The 26,306-nt window shown below is 40.0% G+C and overlaps 1 protein-coding gene across 4 annotated transcripts in view; it reads left to right on the top strand.

Annotated features, from left to right (window-relative positions):
* arvcfb (ARVCF delta catenin family member b) overlaps positions 1 to 26,306 on the top strand; it is a 271,707-nt gene that overhangs the window by 9,304 nt on the left and 236,097 nt on the right. For 3 of the 4 annotated variants that reach the window (XM_041787916.1, XM_041787918.1, XM_041787917.1), the window contains exon 1: positions 14,831 to 15,022. The exons of the other annotated variant lie outside the window; for it this stretch is intronic. In XM_041787916.1, coding sequence (XP_041643850.1) covers positions 14,831 to 15,022 — 192 coding nt within the window. Of the gene's footprint in view, positions 1 to 14,830; positions 15,023 to 26,306 lie in introns of those variants that run through there. 4 annotated transcript variants of the gene reach the window in all.

The raw sequence follows: 26,306 nt of genomic DNA on the forward strand, positions 1-26,306 counted from the left end.
CTGAAAATTTATGAATTTGTTAGGATGTTTAGGGGCATTTCTTTGGAAATTTTGGGAGCATTTATATGTAATTTCTTATGAAATTATTTCAGCATTATGAGTGGGATCTATATTTTGGAGAATTTGCTTTCAAACATTAAGGAATATTCATTGGCATGGGGTTTCTTCAGGCTTATTTTCAGGAAGTTTGGAATTGTCTAATTATTTGAAGTTAGTTTTCCATTTCCTTTACAAGTAAAGGTGAAGTTGGGGTGAAAACTACTTCCTGTTTAAAGACAAAGCTCTGGTTTTACTAATTGTCACATGTATCCTAAATAAGTGGGTGAAACTGACAATGCAGTCAAAATAAAGGCCCAGGTCTCAGGAGGTTAGATAAATCTGAGAGGTTGGCTCTGAGGCCAGACTAAAAGAGAACCACTGCACTAGAGGAAACCAGAAACATAAGAACAGAGCTGTCTAAAGTGTTGGTCATTAAAGTTTGTTGAGTAGAGAGCGCTTCAAAGTAGCTCAAGGCTGAAATAGCAGAAATTTCCACTATAAGGGAATCACAAAAGCTTCTTTTTATGCAGATTGGACTCTCTTGTTTCTTGCTGCGCTGGTTTTGTGATCTAATTCTAGTGTCAGACATATGGTACTGTAACAAGAATCCAAACTGCCTGCTCATTTAAAGCCGTTCTTGAGAATAACATCACTTAAATGCCTGCCAGTTTGCTGCAGAGAGCGGCACAGTGGCAGGGGGACTTGTCATTGAAAGATTTGTTTCAGGGGAGGACCTGATAAATAAGGTGCCAAGGATTTATCGCCGCATTTTCCAGCATGCCTTTGAAGTGAGCGTAGCTGCATCTCATCTGCCGATCCACACTCAAAATTGCAGCCACGTGTGTGTGTGGATATATTTATTACTGAGCTATTTTTAGAGCTGTGGTTTTGTGCTGAAGTGCGTTTAAACTTGGGGAAAAGCCTTGCAACAGCACAAGTGGAGCTGGTAGTTAGGTGCTGCAGATGGAATATATGAGGCTGTTTTTTTCCTTTTAATTAAAGATGTTTATGCCTTGAGAGAAGGCAAATCTAACATACTTCTTCTTGTGGAATTAATTAAACATTTTTCCATTTTTATGCCTGCTCTTGGAGCTGTTCTTTGATTTGTTTCCACCGCATAATATCAGGACTTCCTGGTATATTTTAAGATTTTAAATATGAAGTCCTTGGCCATGTTTTCATCCCGTCTGACTCAGGCCGTTAGCAAACATCTGCAGAACCAAAGCCTTAAAAAACCAGGCCTGTCATGGGGGCAGAGGGGAATTCTTCAGATGCCCCTCCCTATGCTATTTTAAGTATGCCCAGAAGTTGGTGTTTAATGATAAGCTGTGGGGTGTAGCTGACATGCCTGCCATATTATTCCCTTTATGACTCAGGAAGCAATGGCTGCGATGCCCCGCTCCCCTCCAGAGACGTGAATCATTAGAGTCCGTCATCAAGTATGTCCAATCAGCATGGCTTATGGGCTTGTACGGCTGCGGGTTATCTCAAGTAGTGGAAAGCTTTGGAAATAGACAAGGAGGCTATTTTTGTGAGCCGTCATTATCCAGAGCTGTTTCCATTTTGAAAATACATTTCCAGCTGATGACTGGGAGGAATATTTTTAGTGAGAATGGAGTTTGTGAATGTTGGATTCTAGAGGCTCGCTGCACCAGCTCTGCTTAACTTATGTCGTCAGTCCATGCAGAAAGGTATGATGAAACAAGGCAGTATTTGAAGAAACAACTACAAAAACACAAGGTAGATTAGAGTTTTTAACCCTTTACAGGACACTCGGTGAAATACTTGGAAATTCAAAATTAAGCCCTAGAATATTGTTCAGAAATAAGCAAGTCTAGCCTTAAAGGAGGATAAAGGGGGGAGCGTTATGGGGCCCAGACAAATGGGGGCCCATTAAGATCAGCAAAATCACGGTCCATTGGTCCACTTGCAAATTCCTAATTATGGAAACATGGGTAATAAGTTGCAAAATTGGGTTAAAATTGGCAACAAAAGTGGCAAAAATGAGATGGGAGTAGCAAAAAACTTGCAATGAGAGGTTAACAGTGGCAAAAAATGCTGAAATGTGTTAATTAGGCAGAAGAAGTGGTGTAAATAGGCTTCAAGTGGAAAAAAAATGTTAGAAGTGGCAAAAAACATGTTGAAAATGGGTTACAAGTGTGCATTTAAAATGGTTTACGGGGTTATAGATTTTTATTTGTTATTTTCTGGGTTTATTTTTATTCACCTATTTGCCATTTTGTTTCTATGGTTAGATAACTTACTGCTTGATATGTTTATACCTTTTACTTAATTTTTACTACATCGTTTTAATGATTACTATCTACCTATTTAAAAGTGGGCAGAAATTGGCAAAAATGGGTGACAATTGAAAAAGACACTTTGGAAATGGGTAAGAAATTTTTTTAAAATGCCAAAAAATGGTAGAAAGTGGCAAAAAAAAGTGTTATAAATGGGTAAAAAAATGGCAAAATGTACCAAAAAATAGGTTAAAGGGGCAAAAACATGGAGAAAAAGGGTTTTTATAGTGGCAAAAAAAGTGGCAAAGAGAGGTTAATAGAGGCAACAAATAAGATAAAATTGGTTAAAGTTGCAGTAATTTCGAAAATGGGTTAAAAGAGACAAAGAAGTGGCACAACTTTGTAAAAATGGGTTTAAAGTGGCAGAAATTGGTGAAAACGGGTTACAAGTGACAAAATAACGGGGAGCAGGTGGCCTGGTGGTTAAAGGCGCTCCCTATGTATACGTATACGTAAATCCTGCCTTTGGCCCTTTACCGCATGTCTCTCCCCCACTCTTGACCCTGTTTCCGATTCTATCCACTGTCCTCCTCTATCCAATAAAGGCACAAAAATGCCCAAAAATAAATCTTAAAAAAAAAAAAAACAAGTGACAAAAAACATGTAGTTTAAAATGACGACAACTGGCAAAACTGGCAAGAAGTGTGTTGAAAATGGGTGAAGAATTGAAGAATTGGGGAAAAAAATGATTAAAAGTGGCAAAAAATGTGTGGAAAATGGGTTAAAGAGGCAGGGGCCCATTCTCTGGATCTGTCAGGGGCCCATTCTCTGGATCTGTCAGGGGCCCATTCTCTGGATCTGTCAGGGACCCATTCTCTGGATCTGTCAGGGACCCAACTCTGGGTTTGTCAGGGACCCTGCCAAGTCTGTGGGCAGGCCTGGGCATAAGGCTGGCAGTTAAAATTTAAACTGATATAAACCACATAAGAATAATAAAACTGTTAAAAGAATTTAAAACAAAGCTAAAAACCCCACCTATTTGATTATTAATATGTTGACAAATCATATGCTGAGTTATGATTTTAGGGCCAAGAAGTGTCAAACTGCACCTTTTAAGTTCTGTAGGAAACAGGAAGTTTGAGACGCTCTGGACCACTGCTGATTGGTCAGATGGTATGGTGTCACATCTGTGACCTTGACTGATCACTGATATGCTGGGAGAAATCATACTAGAGGGGAGAGGCCACAAAGGAAGTGACCAAATATGGTTCCTTGCCCCATAAAGGGCTAAGAACCATGATAACTTAGAAAGCTTAGATAATGTGTTGTTACTGGAAATCTTCAAATAAAATAAAGTTTTTTGATATTAAACTCTGTCTTTCTTTGAGGAATATGCTACAGGAGTTCTTCATCTAGGTCAAGTACCATTTCACAATAAAAGCACTCAGGGAAGAGATGGGCCTTTGTTTGCTTGCGTTTTAATAAGCACCCAAAAATGCATGCAGTGGTGCACTCAGTCTGTGATTCATTTTACCTCCTAAGAGCAGGCTCAGGATTCTTACTCTTTCACAGGTAAATAAGTAGATGTGTGTTGTTGCTCCAGCTCTCATGAATGATCTTAGTTTGTTCATGGTTTAGTATTTCTTTGTGTTTTCTGTGTTCGTCATGTTTTTCTTTGTGATTGTTTTTCTTCATTTGTCTTGTCTTCCTGTTTTATTTTGTTGCTCCTCCTGTCTGTCTTGTCTTTGTCAGCCTTGATTTAGATTCCTCTTGTTTTTATCACACAAGTCTGAAATGCGTCTCCTGTTGTATTTTGTCTGTTCCCTTGTGTTTCTGACTCTGTGTTTATTCTGAGTTCTCTCTGTCTCTTTGCTTATTTTGTCATTTTTGACTGCTTGTGTTTCTTTCTGATTGTTCCAGGTTTGATTTCTTGTCTTTGCTGTTTATTTTGTAGTCCTCTGTTGTTTGTTTCATGTTCCTTCTGTCTTGTTGTGACCTGTGTGATATAAAGGATGTTACAACCTCACTGGCTGCAAAGCAAATCTACCTGAACCTGTTCTCTTTATGTCTACCTTTACCTCCTAAAGTGTTTCCCTCCATTGTGATGTGCAATTAGACTCCCTTTTTTTGTCTTTTTTTCTTTCTTTTTTTTTTGCTTTTGTTTATCTTATAAACATTTAGTTGTGCTACTTTTGATTGTTTGTTTGAATAAATCTTTCTTTTTTACTTGTTTAAATAAACCCAACCCAACAATAAATATTTAAAGAAAAATGTTATTTCCTTCCACCACACGATAAAAAAGTATCAACGCCATCAATAAACACGTCCCGCCCACAGAATTGTCTGGGCCCCTATCAGACCCAGAAAGTGGGTCCTCTCCAGTTGTGATTTATTGATGATATTAATGAATGTGTGTTGGATCAGTAGCATTGGTGTAGGGCTGAAACGATTCCTCGCTTCAATCAGTCACGTATCCATATATGTAAGCTTGGACATCGTGCTGTTTGTTGCACGGCGTGCTGTATTTCATACGGATGGTTATTTGTGTGGCACAAGTTGATGCAGTGATGTTTACAGGCAGGCGTCCTGCATTTTTAGGCATCCACTGCTTGTGACTTCATAGCAGATATGGCACTACGCCTGCACCGGTAAACCTACACAGTTCTCCGAGTTTACACGCTGCCTGCATGACTCGCTGGTGTGAGACAGCGCTCAGTTTGTGTCTGCAGAGTTCGGGGAATTTCAAAAACTTTTCTGATTGACCCGGTTTCACAGAACACTTTCAGGCTTCACGATTCAAGTCCTGTATATGTTGTACATTTAATTATAAATTATTTAGAATTCAGCGCACTGACGTCTTGATTCCAGCATATTTTTTAAAAAGTTTCAGCGTCCCGAATCATTTGATAAGACTAATATTGAAACACGCTATTGCCACAGACAGTGACTGAGACTAAATAGGTTAAAGTTCATCATCATACAGTCAGGATTCAACAGGTCATAGAAGCAGCTTTATCCCTTAAAATGTGTTTCCATGTCAGTGGATGGTCCTAAAAAGTTATATTTTCATGGTGCATGAACTCACAAACAAAAATGTGCAAAAATTAAAAGTGAACACCCTTTAAAAAAATAGACCGTATTCCTGTAATCTAAAGGTTCACCGTTCAGCCATCATCAGACTGCTGTGTGAATGATGGAACTTAATTCTTGCTATAATGTGAAATATGACATTCATGCATAAACTAGAGGATGTTAAAATGATTGAGTGTCCCTTTACTTTAATGACAATTTAGAAAATAAAAATAAACTACAATAGAAGAAATAAAGTGTTGGCACCAAAAGTTTCCTGGGAGAGGATCCCTAAAACCCCAAATATGGCATAATATTATGTAATTACTTAACTTCCTTTCCTTGTAACTTTAAGACATGTAAACTGCCATCAGAACTTTATTGTTCTTTGTAAAATATATTTTCTTTAGAGAACCTGTTAATACCAATTTTTAATATAGAAATAGTTCATCAATGTGGCCCAGCTTCTTTTCTTATTAGTCTAGTACTACATCTCTTGAAAAAAAACAAAAGTGACTGATTAAAAAAATGCAGTATTTCCTTTTAGAGTACTCAATTAATCACCAGAAGAATCAGTAGAGTTTTCAATTACATAAAGAATCGATTACTGCAGCCCTACATTGGTGCTAGCGTCCTGGGTAGTTACTTCATTTAGGAGATGAAGAGTGTTTCAAACTGTCATTGGGTTCTGATTTTTACTTATCTGTCTGCTTTTTTATCCACTTTTCCCACCCATTTTTGCCACTATTGTATGCCACTTTTAGTCAGTTTTGAACCTCTACACCAGGAGTGTCACGCTCAATCATAGCAGGGGCCAGTTTCTGAATCTAGGTCTAACCCGAGGGCCTAACAGGGTTAACATTTAACCATAAACTGTCAACCTCATTTTCACATCTGATTCATTCATAAGCACCAATGATAAATGATTCTGAGATTTAAAAAGTCCAAGTGATAAGTTAAAAAGATGAAAATCTGAGACAATCAGTCCAACTTATTAGTTCAAAACACAAAATTAGATGTCAAAATAATGTTTTTAAAGGCAAATATATGAAATAGAAAGTCGCAGTCATGTTTTTAAAGGTGAGATATCAGTTAGAATTATTTATTGCAAGCCTAAAAGGTCAAAATATGAGATTAAGGTCAAAGGTTGGAGTTGAAAATGTGAAATCATGAGTGTAAAAGGCAAAAATATGACTAAAATTAAAAATATGACTTAAATTAAAAATTGTTATTCTAAATTTTAAAATAAGATAAGAGATAAGATAATCTTTTACTAGTCACATCAGAGGAAATTCCAAATTTACAACAGCAAGAGTGGTGTAGACAAGGACAAAAATAATCAATTGAAAAGGTCAAATATGAGTTAAAAGGTCAAAATAATTAATTGAAAAGGTCAAATATGACTTAAAATGTCAAATAATAAATAGAAAATAGAAAATAAAAGTTAAGAAGTCAAAATAATAAATGGAAAAGGTCAAACTATAAGTTAAGAAGTCAAAATAGTAAATTGAAAAGGAAAAATATAAGTTAAAAAGTCTAAATAGTGAATTGAAAAGGGAAAATATAAGTTAAGAAGTAAAAATAATACATTGAAAAAGGAAAATATCAGTTAAGGAGTCAAAATCCTATATCAGACAAGAATGGGACAACATTCTTCCCCCAAAACTCCAGCAACTGCTCTCCTCAATTCCCAGACATTTACAGACTGTTTTTAAAAGAAGAGGGGAAGCTACACAGTGGTAACCACGGCCCTGTCCCTACTTTTGTAACATTTTAAAGGTTAGTGTAAACTCAGTCCTAAATTCAGGTTTAAACTAGGCCACGTTTGAAGCTACCGACAGCTGGTGCAACCCACGAGAATGAGGAAACTGACTAAGTAATGTGAGATTATGTTCCAACATTTTGGTAAAGATGAAAAGGGAACATTTTCTTTTATTCACACAGACTTAGAGTTTTACTTTCAGAACACAGGCTCCTCTTGGTGTTTTTTACTTTTTGAGGAAGAGTAAAGGAAGAGTCGTGTCAGACGAGACTCCACTCCAGATAAATAAATGATTAGCCTGCAACAAACATCAAAGACGGATTGTGTGCTTCAAAGGGAATAAGAGCAAACATTCAGCAGCTTCTATAGTGAAGAATGAATCTGCGTATGTGCTCACACACAGAAATCACACACACATGGCCTGTTTTTATAATCCCACCTGTTTGAGATTCTAATGGTTGCATCCGCATTGATCATTCCCCACTGAGCCAAACCAGTCATCCTCAATCTTTGTCTCTTTCAGTGACAGGATCAGCTACAAAATACCCAAAATGCGTAACATGCTTTCTGATTCAGTGTCATTTCTCTGCTTACATAAGTACCTTCTTGAGTAATCATGTGGAGCTCAGGTAAACACTGACCTTAGATTTCTGTTCTGTAACCCCAATTTATAAACTCGATACCTACATGACAGGATACAAGAAGCCACCCCTACATGTGTTTACTTCATTTTAGCGTAAGAAAAACCTGCCTGCTGCTTCAAGATATTCTGCAGCCATCCCCAGCCTGGCTCAACCTGCAAGGCCAGTTGAGACATTTGGGAAGAAAGAAGGAAATTTAAAAATATATATTAATTTTCAATATTTTATCGCTTAGGTGTTTAAAATACAAATTTTCACTGATTTTTCATGATCTTTCTATAATTATAGCAAGGAAAGGATTTAATATGATGCAATATATGAGTTAAATATGGTACATTGAACTCTCTTTAGAGCAGGGAGGAACATTGTAAAAAGACACACTGTAGAGCGCACAGCAGCGCAGCTCCTTCATCATCTCCGCTCTGCAAACATGCTATCCAAAAACAGTCTAATACAGACTGCCTGATTTTTAAGACTGAAGGAGAGGGATTTATTTTGTCTAATTTTATTTTTTTCTTTTTTCAATATGAAAAATTAAACCACCGTGCACAGCTGCACGGACTCTCATTGAGTCCAGCCCTGCCCGCACCTCTGACAAGTTTTCTGCATCTCAGGCCTTAACAATGTCAGAGGTTTTTGCCTTGTAAAACAAAACTTCTTTCCCTGTGGGGGATTAAAACAGCTGGATAGCAGGATAGCAAACAGTCCGTAACGGCCCGTCAGCCACAAATGCAGACGTCGTGTCTCGCTTTGGTGAGAGACTCAGTTCAATCTCCAGCCTGATATAATCACTAATTATAAAAATGTGTAATGCCAAACTAATATCAACCTAATTTATTCACATACGATGTAATTTTATGTCAACAAGATGTGCAAATATGGTCTTGATCACTTACTTTTAAACGGGACATCGTTTATAAATCCTGTGGCGTTTTTAACTACAGGTCTCATCAAATGGTAAAAATTCCTCTCCTAACGGTAAAACAAATTATTTTTAACCAAACATTTAACCCCAATCTGGACACAGGCTGTCCTATGACTTGAGAGGTCTGCATTTTTGGTCTTGGCGCGGCACTGAAAGGCTTCAAAATTGCGCACGGAGATGCACCACTTCATGACGCGTGCAGTGATCTCAGGGGGATTCAGAGAGAACAAACATGCAGAGGAACGACTGCTGTAGCGCAGACATGTGTTTATAAGTCTAGTTTTCACTCAGTAGGTGAGGGTTTGTAGCTCTATGAGCAGTACCATATGAGCAGTAAGGGAAACATCTTCACAGAAACCCCCCCTGGACTCTGTCCACTGATTCAAGGTTGGGTGAAATCATCTCAGGGTCACATCAGATATTGTGTACAATAGGTTGCTGTTTTAAAGCCAAAAACAGTCATGCTGAATTAATGGTTATAATGAATATTCCAGTCTTGTACATTTAGTCTCAGTGGGTCTTAAAAATGTTAGAAATACGAAAAAATTGCCATCTGATGTAAGGACAGTATAGTTATGACTGACCTGTTTAGATTACTTGCAAGCAAATCCTTTGTCTAAAGTAGCTAATTAAGCCATACTCTGTGCGTGTGTATGTAAATGATAAAAAAAAAAAAAAGAAAAATCCAATGTCTGGCTCTCGGCTTTCTGTCCTTGAAATATTTTGGCCCTTGGGAAAAAGTAATTGGGACACCCTGATGCACTGTATTTTCCCAGCTCCATGCTTGGCTAACATTTTTAATCTTTAATTCTCTGAATGAAAAGCCCGGACCAAGGACAGAACATCATGTCACTTATATGTGCTGCTTCTGTGTAAAAGATTGCTTCCATCAACTTGAAGCCTTTATAGAATAGGCTTAACCTGGATCAAGGATGAAAGATTTCTTTACTATCATCAAGGGGCAGTTAGTTTAACAGCCAGCTGTACCAGTAGAACCGTCACCCAAACTATAGACCCTTTAGCATCTTATGTCACAAGATGCCAGCCAGACTGGGACGTGTTACTCACTGCATGCCAGGGCTAAATAAATTACCTTGCCAACAAATTCCCTATGTTAATTGGTGTAGTACACATTTTGCACATGGAATGAAGTGTGAAGCAACATTTTTCATTTGCTGGAGGCACTAAATGAACTTATGTTAATGCTGTCAAATGACGGTGTTGCAGGGCAAAATGTGACACTGTATACTGATGACTTTCAAGGACATCAAGACTTTTGTGTACCCTAAGATCACTTGAATGTGATAATTAGCAAAAAGACAAAGTGGCCCAGTGTCATTGTGGCACTTCTGCCACCCACTGTGACATGATGGTTTCCACGTGCCTGCAAATGGGAACTGAAAGCAAATAAGACAAATGTGGGTTGAGCAACATTGGTGAACAGCATCTACACTTTATGGACAAAACTATTTGGCCACCCCTGTTTATTATTAAATTCAGGTGTTTCAATCAGGCCCTTTCCCACAGGTGTATAAAATCAAGCACCTAGCCTAGCAGTCTCCATTTGCAAACATTTGTGATCCTACATGGGCCGTTCTGAAGAGCTCAGTGACTTTGAGCGTTGTACTGTGTTGGATGGATCCTTTGCAACAAGACACTTTGTGACATTTCATCTCTGCTGGATATACCACAGACAACTGTGAGTGTAATTAGTAGAAAGCTGATGCATTTAGGATTTAACAGCAACTCAGCCATGAAGTGGAAAAACCATGCAACTTGTTCTGTGACACACACGCTTCTCTGTTTGGCAGTCAGATGGGGGATTCTGGGTTTGGAAGATGCTGGGAGAACATTACCTGTCTGACTGCGCTGTGCCAACTGTGAAGTTTGGTGGAGTAGGGATAATGGTATGGGGCTGTTTTGGGGGGTTTGGGTTAGGCCCCTTATTGCCAGTGAAGGGCAAGCTTAATGCTTCAGTATACCAAGACATTTTGGAGAATGCTATGCTTCCAACTTTGTAGCAACAGTTTGAGGAAGGCCTTGTTCTATTCCAACGCCTGGTGCTGAATAAGTAAAGGTGGTACTACTTATCTTTCCTTTTGGTTCCATCCATTCATTGGGGAATTGCTGAGTAGGTAAAGTTGCTCATCTCACAGTCAGAAGGTCGAGGCAAGACACTTAACCCCACTTTACTCCCACTTCTTCATGGGCATGAATGCATTTAAATTAAATCAGCTAATTCTGATGGCCAGTTCTCCATAGAAACTGCTGCCATTAGTGTGTAAATTTGGAGTGAATGAGTGTGATGGGTGTGACCTTTGAGTAGTCAGACTATCAGAAGTGCTGAAAAAGCTCAAGTCCATTTATCATCAAACAACTTTTTAAAATCACAAATATTGACTTACGCATTTTGGCAGTCATAGGTTCACAGTGAAAACATCAATGGGTATCACAGTAAAATTAACTGATATATGCCATGAAAGTATAATAAAACTCAAAAGGTTTCAAAACTGATCAAAATCATATGTTTCACTACTTTTACCTTGAAAATTGCTATAGATTACATTAAAATTCTTATTGGATTGTTCTTCAACATTTGACATACATGTGGCAACACATAACACACCAGTGAGTGTGTTACCAGAAGTTATAATGAGTGGTCCGTAAAGAAAATATCCTTTAGTGTGGCTCCATTAGATGAATTTGGCGATTATATCTCCAAATAGGTATATGATCAAATACTGTGCCTCCATTCCCATGCTTTAATTGCAGTCATTGCTAAATCAAATGTAAACACCTGTTACTACATTTAGAAATACTTTTTACCTGTATAATGTGCAAGTTTCATCATCTTACCATGAATAGTTATGATCCCGGGGGCATTTGTGTGGGGCTGAAAGATGTAAAACTGCACTTTGCAAGTTCTGGAGGGAACAGGAAGTTTGAGAAACTCTGGTCCACTGCATTGACTGATCTCTACTGATTTGCAGAATAATTCTTATTCTGTCTATTAATTCTAATTCTGTCACAGAAATGTAGGGGGCAGGATGTTAACTGAAGTGTCTGTATATGGTTTATAGTCCCACAGTGGGTTAGGAACATACAGTGATCAAGCTATGAATGTTTATGTTAAACTGTATGCAGACGATTATCTGCCATTTTTTTATATGCCTTTTGTACAATTTTCAGTACATCTTTTTTTTACTTTGAGCTCAAATCTGACCTAGTCAGAAGAAGCAGAATGTGTAATTTGCTTAACATTTCAGTTTTAACCTCTGCCTTTTCTCTTCCCTGTGTTTTTCTTTCCCCTCTCTCCCAGCTCTTCTGGCTGTCTCATCCTTCTGCTCCCGTTAGAGTGGGGGATGTCTGTTTTCTAACACCTCTCAGCCTGCTTATCTACTAGGTCTGTATAGCTGTGGATTGGTATTTCCAACCCCATTCGTAACCATGCCTGTCAGCCCCCTTGATATCTGGCCACCATCAGTTATGGATACCAGCCTGCGTGTGACAGTAAAGCGCTCATGTGGCTTGCTACTGAAATCCTGATTGTTTATGATAGACAGTAGATGTGTGTGGCCCGGGTGTCCGTATGGCTGGCTGTGGAAAGCTTGCATGTGTTGGATTCGTGCCTGTGTCAGTGCTTGTGTGTCAGAATGCATTATGGCTCTTTGCATGACTATATCCAATGACAGCCCCATTCCTCCACGCCGGCTATTTGCAGAGCTACGATCATTCCTTTCAACCTTTTGGATGTCCAGAGACTGTTGTGATTGTGCACTTTGCTGTTTCATCTTCTTTGAATTGGTGGATAATGTTTCATTTTGCTGCCTTGATGTTCCAGCAAAACTGTATTGAATTTAATATGAGCTTCCAGGACTGTCTTAATTACAAGAAAGGCTCAAACTTCTGAAAGCGAAAAGATAATTGGCACCCAGCAGAGCATCCTCATTAGTTTCTTTGCTATGCATGGCTTGAAGTATCACAGACTTTTCCATGTAGTCACACTTTGCGGGGAGAATCTGAGCTTGTCCCCTTAGGGTATTGGCTTTAGAAACCTCAGTTTAACTTACAAGTTAAAGTAGACTCTGGACTGTAACCGTCTACTTCCCAGTTGTCCAATCAATCTGCTAATTGCTCCATTCTGATGTGCCATGTTTGTCTTTTGTTAAAGATAAGATGACCTTCAAGATCCCATAGGCCCTGTCATTTTTAAATGATTTCCACAGCAGTGGTTCCAAACATTTTTCCTAAGGGCCCTCAGATTGTATTCTTAGAAAAGCTAAGCCCCTCCCCCAGGCCCCACTTTGAAAAAATAAACATCAATTTTAATCGTTTTTATGAACAAAATCTCAACATAATAGACCTACTTACACCTGATCCTGAAAAATAATCTCTGTATAAACCATCCATTATTATGATTGCATAATTGGAACGCTCTAAAAATAACAAATAAAGAGGATCTGTTAATTTTCAAGAAAAATCAAAATTCTCAGGTTTAAAAAGTCATTGATTCATGAGAATAGAATTGAACTTTTTTACTTTAACAGTTGGAAATTTAAAGGGGTAAAAGTTAGAATTTTCAGGATTATAATGTAAAAAACTGAACCATCACTGCCAAACATGTCTGTCTTTACGACATTGTAAATTTATGATCTTAAAAAACAGAAAATCACGAGTATCTAATGTCAACATTGAATACTTTCTAAACTTGGAAATTTTAAATTTTGTCTTGTGAATTTGTGACTTTTTTACTCTGAAATTTTGAGTTTGTTTTCTTTGAAATATATGGCTTTATGATCTCAAAAATATTATATCCCCCCCCCAAAAAAAAATTTTCCTTTTTGCTTAAGAAATAGTAGATCCCTTTGATTTTTTTTTTTTTTTTAGCTTTTAGGGTGGCCCCAAAAACCTTTGTACATATTTGTACATCTAACTTTGAAAAGGTGAGAGCACACAGGTCCCACACCCCCCCTCTAAAATCTTTGGCGCCCCCCTCCCTAGGGGTTCCTGGACCCCAGGTTTGGAACTGCTGTCCTAGAGAATCAAAGCACTGCAAACAAAGGAAAAACTTTAGTAGATACATAAAGTTGTGGTAGCCAAACAATGCTGAAAATGTGGTTGCCATCTCCATTTGTCAGCATTGCTTGGCTTACACTGTGTGCAAGCCAAGTAAAATGTGCTGAGAGGGACTTCCTAAATGCAAATAGTGGAAAGAGAGAAAGAATTTTGCTATGCTTACACTGAACATGTACACTGCTGTAAAAAGTATTGCATTTTTGTCACAGAAAAAAGGAAAAAAGTCACCCAAATCTACCTCACCTCCTTGTTAAATCATGATTTAACTGTGATCAACAAAATTTTTGGAAAGCCGTGTTCAATTTCATAAGCCACAGCCAGGTTTGATTACTGCCAGACCTGCTGTATCAATAAATCCCTTAAATTGAACCTGTCTAACAAAGTGAAGTTGGCAAAAGATCTCAAAAGCAACATATCATGGCACAATCTAAAGAAATTCAAGAACAGAAGCTAAGTCCAGAACTTAGCTCTGGCAATGTTTACATGATGATGCCTTCTGGTACGTCTACAGTATTTGCCCTAAAACCACCACAGAGATGGAAGTTTATAAAAGAACAGACAGTTTAATATATTTTTGATGTGTTTGGATCAATAATGCTTGGAAAGTTAGCTAAAACTAACTAGCTCATTTTATTTAACAACCAATATTAAATGTTTTGATGATCAGGGATTTTCAGCTGTCAGCCAGTGTTCTGCTGCTGTAATACTAGTAATTACTGTCCTCTATTATTCATCTAGCTGAACTAGATTATCCACACAGTGATAGGTTGTTTCAGGGGAACAGAGTTGTTGGGTTGACTCATGCTCCAATTAATGGGGATTCTCAGTAAACATCCGCAACACCACTGGGTTCTGGAGGGTTAAAGCATATATGAATGATGCATCATCCCTGTCCTGTCTAGGTGAATGAATAGATCTGATATATGAATTGAAATAGAGGCATGAGTCAGTGTTGATACCTCTCACCCAGCCTGCTGGGTCAAGGTGTCTGTAATGACCTGGTGCCTCCTCCTCCCCCCTCTTCTCTTCCCTTCCTTCCTGACTTGGAAGATCCGTACAACTGCGACCAACACTGGACATGGAGGACTATGACGTTCGCTCGGCCGCCAGCATCCTGGCCTCGGTGAAGGAGCAGGAGGCGCGTTTCGAGCAGCTGACCCGAGCCCTCGAGGAGGAGCGTCGCAACGTCAACCTGCAGCTAGAGCGCGCCAACCTGCCTCCCAACCCGCCAAACAGCCAGCCAATGCCATGGCAGCAGGTGGTGATGCAGGTAAATGAAAGCAGCATGCTGGCCAACCCAATGTCATTATCAACCAACAACCTCAGCTGCCATCTTCCTCCTGCTCCCTCCTCTCATCTGAGCAAGCTCATTCCACCGCCATATGTCCTTGAGGTCATTGCTTTTCATCATTCCGGGAACTCAATAACCTCTCTGTTCAGTTTCTCTGTGGTTTGGGAAATTTGTTTTCTCTTGTCTGAACCCAGTGTCCTGGATGTTGTGCTACAATCTGCCCTGTGGCGACTCATCTTAAAAAGCAGAATGATGAGATTCAACCTTTCATTCTGTCTCCCTTTGCCTCCTTCTTCTACGCCACTGCTCACCACCCAATCCCATCTCTTCTCCCCCAAAATGTCCTTGATATTGTCTTGTTCTGTTGCTGACTGGCCATGGCCTTTTGCCCAGTGTCTGAGGGACATTAGTGTCCTGGCCGGGGCTCCTGTCAATGCTGGCGGACCCAGCAGGAGCAGGAAATGTAAGATGTAGAAATGAGACAGCTGTAATCCCCTGAAAATGTCAGCAGTGACAACAGTGCATTGATTTACACACCTCGAACTGTTAGCTGCCACGTTGAATGGGAAATGTTACAGTTACAGTCCACTGACTGTATATTAATAGGGACAATGTCTCATTTTGTTTCACAGAAATAAAGCCTATATTCCCCTGTGTTTGGCGTTCATGTGTTGCTCTGGTGGCATGATGGGGAGAGTATGCAATCTCCGCACAGGAGAGAGCCAGGATTCGAACCAGGGATTATTGCTATGAGGCAACAACACGTACCACTGCCATGCTGCCCTGTAGAGACATAAATCCTTTAATTCACAACTGTGCTCACCCATGGTCAAATCTAACCTGACACGCCAGAAAGACTGTTTTATATATCCATTGCATTGATATATTTCACATTCATCTAAGAAACCTTGCATCCGAAGTGTTTTGGAAGGTCAGGACTTTGCAAAAACTTCTGGAAAGGTAATTGGATGAACTTTGTGTCAGTCACAGCAACAAGACAAAATGAGCTCCAGTGCCACCCTGAGTTATACAGGCTGTTGTAATGTTTGAACGGTCAAGCTTAGGCCTATCGGGAGATGTGCAAACACAGAATTTCTGCCATGAGATGCTTTCAGTGTGGCTTTTTGCACTTGTTTTAATAAAGAAATGTGGTCTGGACATTTACAACTAGAAAAGCACTCGGAGAGCGTCGACCTCCGCCATTAGCCCTATCTCCCAATAGTAAAGAATTCTTTAAAAAAATTCCTGGATCCAGACGGTGATTCAGATCACTCCCAAAATCTAATCAGTTCTTCCTTATGCCATGTCATGTTTCCTGAAAATTTCATCAAAATCCATCCATAACTTTTTGAGTTATGTTGCTAACAAACTAACTAGCAAACCCTGCCGATCACATAACTTTGGCGGAGGTAATAAAAATGTTACTGTAGGTAAACAAAGACATGATTCTGGTTCCAACCAGAATCTGGCTCCATTCTGTAGTCTCAGAACCCCATAGGCCTTTCAAACCAGCAGAGCTCCCTGCCAGTTCCCGATCCTGAACCTAATTTTGAACCAGCCGGCATGTTCCAACTGGAAAAATATTGGTTCGACACCTGAAAAGTTGGTTCTCAGCTGGAACCAAAAAACAGTTGGTTCCTTCTCACGAGCTGAGTCATTGTCAGTGGGCGTGTCATATTCTAGGTTGTGAGGAAGAACAGAAAATGGAGAAAAAGTGGTCTGCTAAGCATACACAATGTTTGGTTGTGATCTGGACATCGCATGACCTTGAAAAGCAGATGGATACGTCTGTTTCTGTGTTTCTCACTGGGGAATCCATCTTGCAAAGCTCCAGTCAGAACCGTTTGGGCCCGGTTAGAAAGTGACAGGACCAATCAGCGATGAGGGGCAGTACTTTCAGGAGCAGCGGAGTCGTTACGTAAGCAAGCAGCAACATGAGGCCGGCGCAATTATAGTGGAAGACATTAGCGTGGATGCTGCTAAAGCGCCAGTTCAGAACTTGACAACATTTCTTTGTTAAAAGAAGAACAAAGAACAGCAGTGAGTTGTTTTCTTTTCAAAAACAACAAAAGTCGTGTACTGACATTGTCTACAGTCGCCATGGTTTGTGTTATGCAGTTCTGTATGGAGTTTACTCCTTCAGTATGGGCGCAGCTTGGTAGTGACTACGTCACGTGTTTTGTTGCTCTGATTGGCCCATAAAGATGTGACAGACAGAACGTTCATCCAATCACCCTCTGAGTTTTTTCAAATGCTATGCCCTCTCCTAATCACTGTCTGTGAGTGGTTTTCCAGATGGATGTCATCGGACGTGCCAGGTTAGGCATCAACGGAACCTTTTGTCTATTATTCGCTGATCGTCACAACCTAGAATATGACACGCCCACTGAAGATGTCACAGTTCAGGAGGAAGAACCAACTGTTTTATAGTTCCAGCTGAGAACAAACTTTTAAGGTTTTTGAAGCTTTTTTTTCAGCTTCAGTGTGCCGTCCGGTTCAAAATTAGGTTTGGAAACTGGCACGGAGGCCTGCTGGTCGGAAAGGCCTAAGTGTGCAAGGTTTGAGTGTGTGAAGCTTTTTTTTTTTTTAAACGTGAAATGTTTTTTCAAGGAACCAAAAGAGCTGGCTTCCGTTTGATAATGAGTTTCTTTTCTTCTATTTTGGTTGTTAATTCATGCACGTTTGAAAAGCATAACTGTTACCAAATGAGAGCTGTTTGGGAGCCAAAGAACTGACTCTCAGTCACGTTTAAAGGCTGTGGACTCAAGAAAGAGCAGAGTTTACCATGTCAAACTTTGCTGATCCAAACCAGACCGCCTCTTGGAAAAGGAACATACAAGAGTGTTTGCCTCAGCTCGCTCAGACTTTGGAAGGAAGCTTTTAATCCATGTCTGCTGCAGTTTTGCCTGAATAAGTCACAATGTCTGGGACTGGAAAATATCTCATGGTTGTAGTGAAAAGCATACAATTTTTGCCATTTTTATGGTGCTTTTTTATAACGTGATAGTGTTTACTTGTACTAAGTCTTCGTGTGAAGTTGCATTAAATGCTAAAACCATAAATATTAATATCTAATGGAGGGCGGAATAATCATCATTTCTATGTGTAGACTTTCCCAGACCTTCCTACAGAGGTTTGTCTCTTGGGTACCATCATGTCTTTGCAGAAGCTCTTTCGGTCTCATGCATGTTTTACTTACTGAAATCTGAAAGCTCAATTTGGCCTTGCAGCACCGTAGCTCATGGATGCATCACCTTTAATCAGGGTAAAGGAAACACTCATGTATTATTGATACAGCAAGACTCACAGAGATGAAACTGTTTTGCCCACATTGGCCTGCGGTTGTATTTGCTCAGTCACATTATGTAAGCAGTCGGTGTCTGCGTTCATTTTTAAAAGGGCTTGCTGCCAATTTGGCCTCATGAACTGATAATGAAGAGGATGTGGGAAAATTATAGTAGACTTGTCAGGTCTTCACACACAACAGGACCAATCCAGCCCCCTTATACTTAGACGGAGAGAGTGAGAAACCTTGCTTCATCATGAATGATTCCATGATTTACGGGCTTAACATTACTGGCAGTGGATTAACCTGTGCCATGCACAGATCACACCACATACACACATTCTTGTGGTTCCAATTGGTGGTCAATTGGGCGTATCGAGGCTTCGTCACGCATTCATTCCCAATTTATGTTAGTTTGAAATGCCATCGGTCACCAGGCGTTGGACGGACGGCTTTATCATAAACACCTATAAATGCCAAGCAGAATTGCACACGTAGGTGGATGGTTTATCAGCCTGTGCTCCGGGGCAAACACCACCTGAGTTCTTGGCAGTATATTCACTCAATCTTGAGCCAGAAGGAGTCCAAGTGAGTGTGCTGCACCTGGAGACCCACTCCGTTCACATAATGAAACAGTATGAGCGATGAAGAATGCATCAAATTATACTCCTTCTCTCCTTAGTTTCCACTCCACACAAACACTCCATAGCCCGCATGATGGATTAAAATGGAACATAGACGAGCAGCTAAGGGTTCATATTTCCAGCCCTTCAGCCAGACTCAACAAGGACTGCTGTTATTTAAAGCTGGGGTCAGAAAAGCAAAAATCTGATTAATGAAATTAGATGCTAGTTGATACCTAATGGGATTGATAAGCCAGTGATCTAGATAGAGCTCTGCTATGTGGAACAGATTGTGTCCAAACACCAGCGGGCAGCTCCCTCTTTCATCTGTCTTTATCATTGAGATCAGAATTGTCAGCATTTAAACACAAGCCAGCTTCAGAGAGAAGGACCACGTGATGGGAATTATCTTGAGATTCCTGTAGATTACTTCAGCACAGCATGGGATGATTTGTCACTTCAAACGGCTCTCTGAAATGTTGAACACTTCTCACTTTTTTTTTTTTAATCAAACCTTAACCCTCAGTTTGTTGGTTTTAACACAGCAGGCTCTTCTGTCCTGGTGGAGAGTGAGGAACAGCCCTGGACGGCAGCCAAACGACTCGAATAAGTCATGCAGTGACAATGAGACAGTGTTATGTGAAAATAAAGCTGTCATTCCCACTTCAAATTTAAAGTCAGGAAGATAAGTAGCTTTTCTTAATGCTGAATTGGTGATGAATTACTAAAGTAATGTTTCTGTGAGCATAGGAATATTGGACATTAAGGATATTTTCAGCAAAATCTAGAGACTGTAGCTGGCAAAGAAAAGAATGAATTTAGGGTGGTCAACAACAAGCGACAATCTCCTGGGATGAAAAAACACAGGTACTTACGCTCTTCAGTACCTGTATGGACTGGATAATGGAGCAGGTAACAAGGGCAGCAAACTGTGGAGTGTCATTTGGTGACGTCTAGATCACGGATCTGGACTTTGTTGATGCTCTGATCTTTGCAGAGACTGTAGATGTCTTTGGGGTGGCTCTACACTTGCTGAGTGAGGAGGCTGAAGCATTGGGAATGCATGTCTCCTGGGCAAAAACAAAGATCCAGGCATTTGGGTATGGTGGATGGTGAGAGCATGGAAGTTGTGGTACAGTTCACGTACCTTGACAGTGTAATCCATCGGTCCACTGACTGCGAGGCTGAGATCAACTGCAGATCTGGACTTGTGAATGGGGCGATGGGTTCGCTGAGCAAGACAATGTGGCGTTCCCGGTATCTGGGCACCCAGACAAAAGTCAGTCTTTTGGTCCTTGGTCTTCCTGGTTTTACTATACTCTTGTGAGGCCTGGACATTGACTGACTGCCGGAGGGCCGCCTGGGCTCCTTTGTGACAACCTCTCTTTGGCACATTTTTGAGTATCATTGGTAACAGCATGCGTCTAATGCTGTCGGATTCAGGAAAGCGAGGATGGGAATGGCAGCTACGCTTTTACAGGCACCTTGCACACTTCCCCAGGCCTGATCCAGCTCACTGCATAGTGGGTGCCCAGGACCTGATGGGCTTCTGGCGATGCTGGGGGCGACTGCATGCGAGAAAGATTCCTGGAGGGATGGGCCGTGGGCCTGGTGCAGGCCTGGACGATGGCCATCAGGAGGCAAGAGCAGAACAGGACCAAGGCTGACGCTTCCTTCTGCAGAGCTGTGAGGTGTAAACAAACAAAAACGGCTAACACAGTGAGGATAGTGAGGTGGGGTTGTTACTCCAAGTGACCCTAAATTTGAAGAAGTTGGATTAAAAGCACAAAAAGACGTTAAGAATCTGCCATTCTTGCTGTAGTCCACCAATTAATGGTAATTGACTAGACCCATAATGTTACGAAAGACTCCGTTTTCAGAGGAAATGCCAGTTTGCCAGTTTACATGATAATAGTGGCATTTTTGAAAAGTCTAGAGTCTAGAGTCCATTTCCAAAACTTTAGATGGCATTGCAGTCTAAACATAGCCTAGATTGACTAAAAGTTAGTTTTAGACCATGTTTTGAGTTTGGTGACTGCCACAGATTGGCTTTAAAAGATAGCTTCAGGGACCAAATGGGTCACTCAAACGCTGTCCAATACTTTATAAAGTCTCTGTTCAAACTTTATTTAAGAAACTTAATGCAATCTCAGCAACTGCCTACAGTTCTGTGTACATTCACAGTACCCAGAGTTTGAATCCTAATGGTATAAGCCTGTGGTTATAAAAGCAGAACACAGTTTTCACTTCTTCCTGTGAAAAATCTACCAGATAGACAAAAACTAAACTAAACAAAACAAACAAACAAAAAAAACCCAGAACTTTTGCCAGTGGCTTGTTTCAATCTGTAAATTTGGCAGCCTGTAGAAAATCATCCAGTGACAAGGAAAGCAGAAGTAACTTTTACTTCAGGAGCCCATGCCTGTTTTGGGTTGACCAGCAAAGAGATGTAAATCACTGAATTTACTGAAGATAGAGCAGGGGTCACTTGCCTTATTGACTAAAACTATGACCAAAAATGTTTGCCTACAACCTTTTTTTCATTAACACAGATGTGATGTAGAACAGACCCTGTGTCTCTACAGTAGCATGGATGAGGACTCATTTTTCCTTCATATCTATTAAAAGAAGTACATTTAAACTAATAATGAAATTGTGTTTTCTTTTGCTGCAGCTGCAGCAGGCAGCATATGGTTTGCTATGATTTACAACCCTAATGCCAAAAAAGTTGGTACACTATGTAAAATGTATAAGAACAGAATGCAGTGATTTGCAGATCTAATAAACCCATATTTATTCACAATAGAACATCAATAACATATCAGATGTTGAAACTGAGACATTTGACCTTTTCATTAAAAATATTTGCTCATTTTAAAAAAAGTAGGGACAGGGCCATGTGTACCATTGTGAAGCACCCCCTCTCCTTTTACTAACAGTCTGAAAACATCTGGGAAGTGAGGAGACCAGTTGCAGAGTTTTGGGAGAGGAATGTTGTCCCATTCTTTTCTAATGTTGGATTCTAGCTGCTCAGCAGTCCTGGGTCTTCTTTGCTGGATGTTTCCTTTTATGATGTTGCAAATATTTTCCATTGGTGGTAGGTCTGGACTGCAGGCAGGCCAGTTAAGCGCCCGGACTCTTCCACTGCCAAGCCATGCTGTTGTGATTGATAAGGTAGTTTACTTGCTGAAATACGCAAGGCCCTCTTGAAAGAGGCATTGTCTGGATGGAGCATATGTTGCTCTAAAACCTTTGTACACTTTTTAGAATTGATAGTTCCTTTCCAGATGTGTAAGCTGCCCACGCCATAGGCACTAATGCAACCCCATACCATCAGAGATGTAGGCTTTTAAACTGCATGCTGATAACAAGCTGGGTGGTCCCTCTCTTCTTTGGTCTGCAGGACACAACATCCATGGTTTCCAAAAAAAATTTCAAATTTTGATTTACCTGACCACAGAACAATTTTCCATGTTGTCCATGTCAAATGAGTTTTGGCCCAGAGAAGATGGCGGATCATGTTCACATGTGGCTTCTTTTTTGCATCATACAGCTTTAACTTATATTTGGGGATAGCATAGCCAACTGTGTTGACAGACAGTGATTTCTGGAAGTGTTCCAGAGCCCATGCAGTGGTTTCAGGTACAGAATCGTGCCCATTTTTAATGCAGTGTCATCTGATGGGCTTGCAGATCTCCAGCGTCCAATATTGACCTTCAGCCTTCTCCCGTGCACATGGAGATTTTTACAGACTTCTGAGTCTTTTGTTGATACTATGGACTGTAGATGGTGCAATATTCAACATCTTTGCAATTTTACATTGAGAAACATTTAATTTTTAACATTTAACATTTAATTTTTAGACAGTTTTTACAGATTGGTGGGCATCCACCAATGTTTACTTCTAAGAGCCTTACCAAAATGCTCCTTTTATACCCAGCCATGTTACTGATCTGTTAGCATTTAACCTAATTAGCTTCAACCTGCTCCTCCAGCTGTTTCTTATTACTTTCGAGCCTTTTGTTGCCCCGTCCCTACTTTTTTTGAGATGTGTTACTGCCGTCAAATTCAAAATTAGCCAGAGTTTTTCATTAAATGTCTCCATTTCAACATCGAATTTTTTGTTTATGCTCTGTTGTGAACAAAATATGGGCTTATGAGATTTTCAGATCATTGCAATCTGTTTTTGTTTACATTTTGCATAGTGCCCCAACTTTTTGTGAGTTTAGGTAGTAAATTTCTTGAGACAAACGAGTGCCACATTTAAATAAATGTTAAATAAATGTTCCTTAAAATGAATAATTCCCTCTCTGATCGTAACAGTCATCCTGTTTAACTGGAGTGCAAACAGCAGATAAGGATTAAAGAATATGTTAGTGCAGCTCATTTTTATTTCAATATTTTATGATGTTTATTTTGGCCTGGCATGCTGTTGGTGTTTCAAGGTAGATCTCTACATGACACTGTGACCATTGTGTTTGAACAATGAGTGTAGGAGAGGTTCTTGTAAACAGGTCTGCCCTACTTTCTTAGACCTTACTAATTGAATTCTGATCCTGATTCACTTCTTTAAAACACTTTATGAATCACCAGGCAGAGAGAGGATGACAGTGTTTACTCCAGGTCGCAGTGTCCTGTGAAAAACATCCGAACAAAGCTGTCGGACACTCCATTAGCCCTCCTGATGTGATTATCAGAGGAGACTCAGTGACACGCACCAAGACGCCTTTGAATCTGCATCCATTGACGGCTCCAAACATGTGACCGTTCCCGTGCTAGGACTTTTACTCTCTTTTCATTTGATATTGTGTTTGCCGGTTGTAATTGATTTAGCCTGGAGGAGCGTTATCTGCCAGGCTCTAAAAGGTCAAGTGGAGCACGGTGACAGTTCCTCTCTGTGTGGAAAAAGGCAGACAGCACTCAGACACCCACGTCTGTTAGGAGCTGAGGGAGAAGGTGACCTCATTTCAAATACAACAGACGTCTCATCTATCGACGCGCGGCCGCTGCCCGGCAAATGCACGATTCCCATCTTGCATACAATCACTCGGCTTCATCGAAAGGGAAACTCTGAGTAATTTCTTGCACTGTGGATATCATTAAATGTTAGTGTTTGGTATTCAGACTCTACATTCTTCAGGCTTCTAGCAATGCAGAGCCATATCATCCCCCTGTGCTAATGTTATGGGAAGTTTTCAAAGGCTTGCAAGCTTTAGAGAGAGAGAGAGACAACAGTGCAGGCTTTGATCTGTGCTGCTGTCTGTGCTGAAGATGTACAGGCCCAGCGATGGCACAACAGCACTCAACCAACAATCGCCCCCGGCCGCCCTCCACCCACTTTCATCCCCACAGCCCCCCGAAGCCCTGTCGAGGAACAATGGACACAAAGGGCTGAGGGTGCTATAGCGACAGGAGATCTATCCTTACGCTGGCAGGGCCCCGGAGCCCCTGTACCCTCGTAAATCACCTGCCTAACAATGAGGCTCAGTTTACCCCCCTCCCCTGTCTTTTTCTCTCACTGTGCCATCACGAACCTCCTCTCCTCCCATAAACACCCTAATTACCTCGCAGTGAAAGTGGCTCCTTGTTTATTTTCGTATTCTGCTCTGTTCCCGTCCCCTCCCACGCCACTTTGCTCTTAGATTATAGTTCCAACCAGCCTGCAGAAAAGTCACATTTAAATTCATATATTGCCACCACTATATCTTTACATGCATTAAGCAGTTTAAAGGTTACTTGGAAAAGAATATTGCACAGATTTGAACACCATATGAAGAGCACCAACATTGATAAAACTATATTTCCTCCACCAGAAGTTACTTGTCAGCAGCAAACGTTGCAACATTTCCTGAAAATTGACTTAACTTCTGATCAGATCCAACACAGGCTTCATAAACACTTACTCTTTAAAGAAGCAGCAGGATCTCTGGTGTCCACTGAGTTCAAACATCAATAATTCTGTTTAGAAATCACAGAAATATCTTCATATCTTTGCTCATTTTCCTCAAACTGATGCCGAGCACCTTGTGGACCTGGCAGAAGACAGAGAAGTGTAGACAAGCGAACTGCTAAAGACAACAGACACTGCAAACTCAGTTTGCTTTTTTTTTTTTGTATTATGGCATTATGACCCAATAAGATCCATTTTACATATGAAAGTATTGATGTAAAATCCAAATTGAACCAGATATTGCCATTTAGAAATATTATAAATACCATACTAATTATGGACCTTGATTAGCTGCAATAAATGAATTATTGCTGACAGCCCTAATGGTATTAAATGCTATTAACTTTTATTTTTAGGGCTGTAAAGATTAATCTTATTAATTGCAGTTAATTAAGATCCATAAATATTGCACAAATCTTTTCTAATTGTGATTAATTGCATACTTGATTGTCCCTTTCTGCACACCTCGGCTAATCCAAGTCAGTGTCTCTCTGCAGCCATATTACTGTCCACCAATGCTCCTCAATGTCTCATTTTAGCTTAAAAAAATTCTATGGACAAGACAGAAGTCATCTGCACCATGTGTTATAAAACCTTAACCTTTTTATTTTCTACATTTTTCTTTTAAGATCCATAGCAAGTTCCTTTTCCAGTAGTTAAGTTCATGTTAAAAGCTTTGATCTACCCATAAATTTGGGTCTGTATCCAAACAGTCAAAACCCTTCGTTAAAGACTGCAGAAAAATCCAAAATGAAAAAAAAGCATAATAAACTAACCTGATTTCTTTCACATATCCATCTGGTAAACCTCTCATAGATAGGGTTAGGGAAAAAACAGAGCCTTTGAAAAAAAAACTCAGTGGGTGATTGGATGAATGTGTCTGTCACATTTTTACAGGCCAATCAGAGCAACAAAACACATGATGTAGCCACTACCAAGGAGTAAACTCCATAGAGAACTGCATAACGTGAACCATGGCGACTGCAGACATGTCAGTACATGACTTCTGTCGTTTATAGTTAGTTAGTTAGTTTAGTTTATTCAATCATAACACAACACCAAACATTTTGCACAGTATAGAAATTTCAAACAAAATCAATAGTCATGTGTTGAATAATGAATGAAAAGGCATAGGCAGAAGCATACTGCTTATAAAAGCCTATCCTACATTTTTAACTTTTTAAGCTACTAACTTCCAGCAATGCAAAGAAACAACAACAGATAATCAGTCACACTTATACGCTTCAAAGATAGCTTTACAAACCATTTTCTTGAAAACCAAAAGAGAATTACATGTTTTTACATTTATACTGGCATCATTCCAGAATTTAACTCCAACAATAGAAGCACATCTCCTTTTCATACCTTTTTTAGCTTTTTGCACAATAAATTTACAAACACCTC

Source organism: Cheilinus undulatus, linkage group 5 (genome assembly GCF_018320785.1).
Source record: "Cheilinus undulatus linkage group 5, ASM1832078v1, whole genome shotgun sequence".
NCBI classification, from domain to species: Eukaryota; Metazoa; Chordata; class Actinopteri; order Labriformes; family Labridae; genus Cheilinus; species Cheilinus undulatus.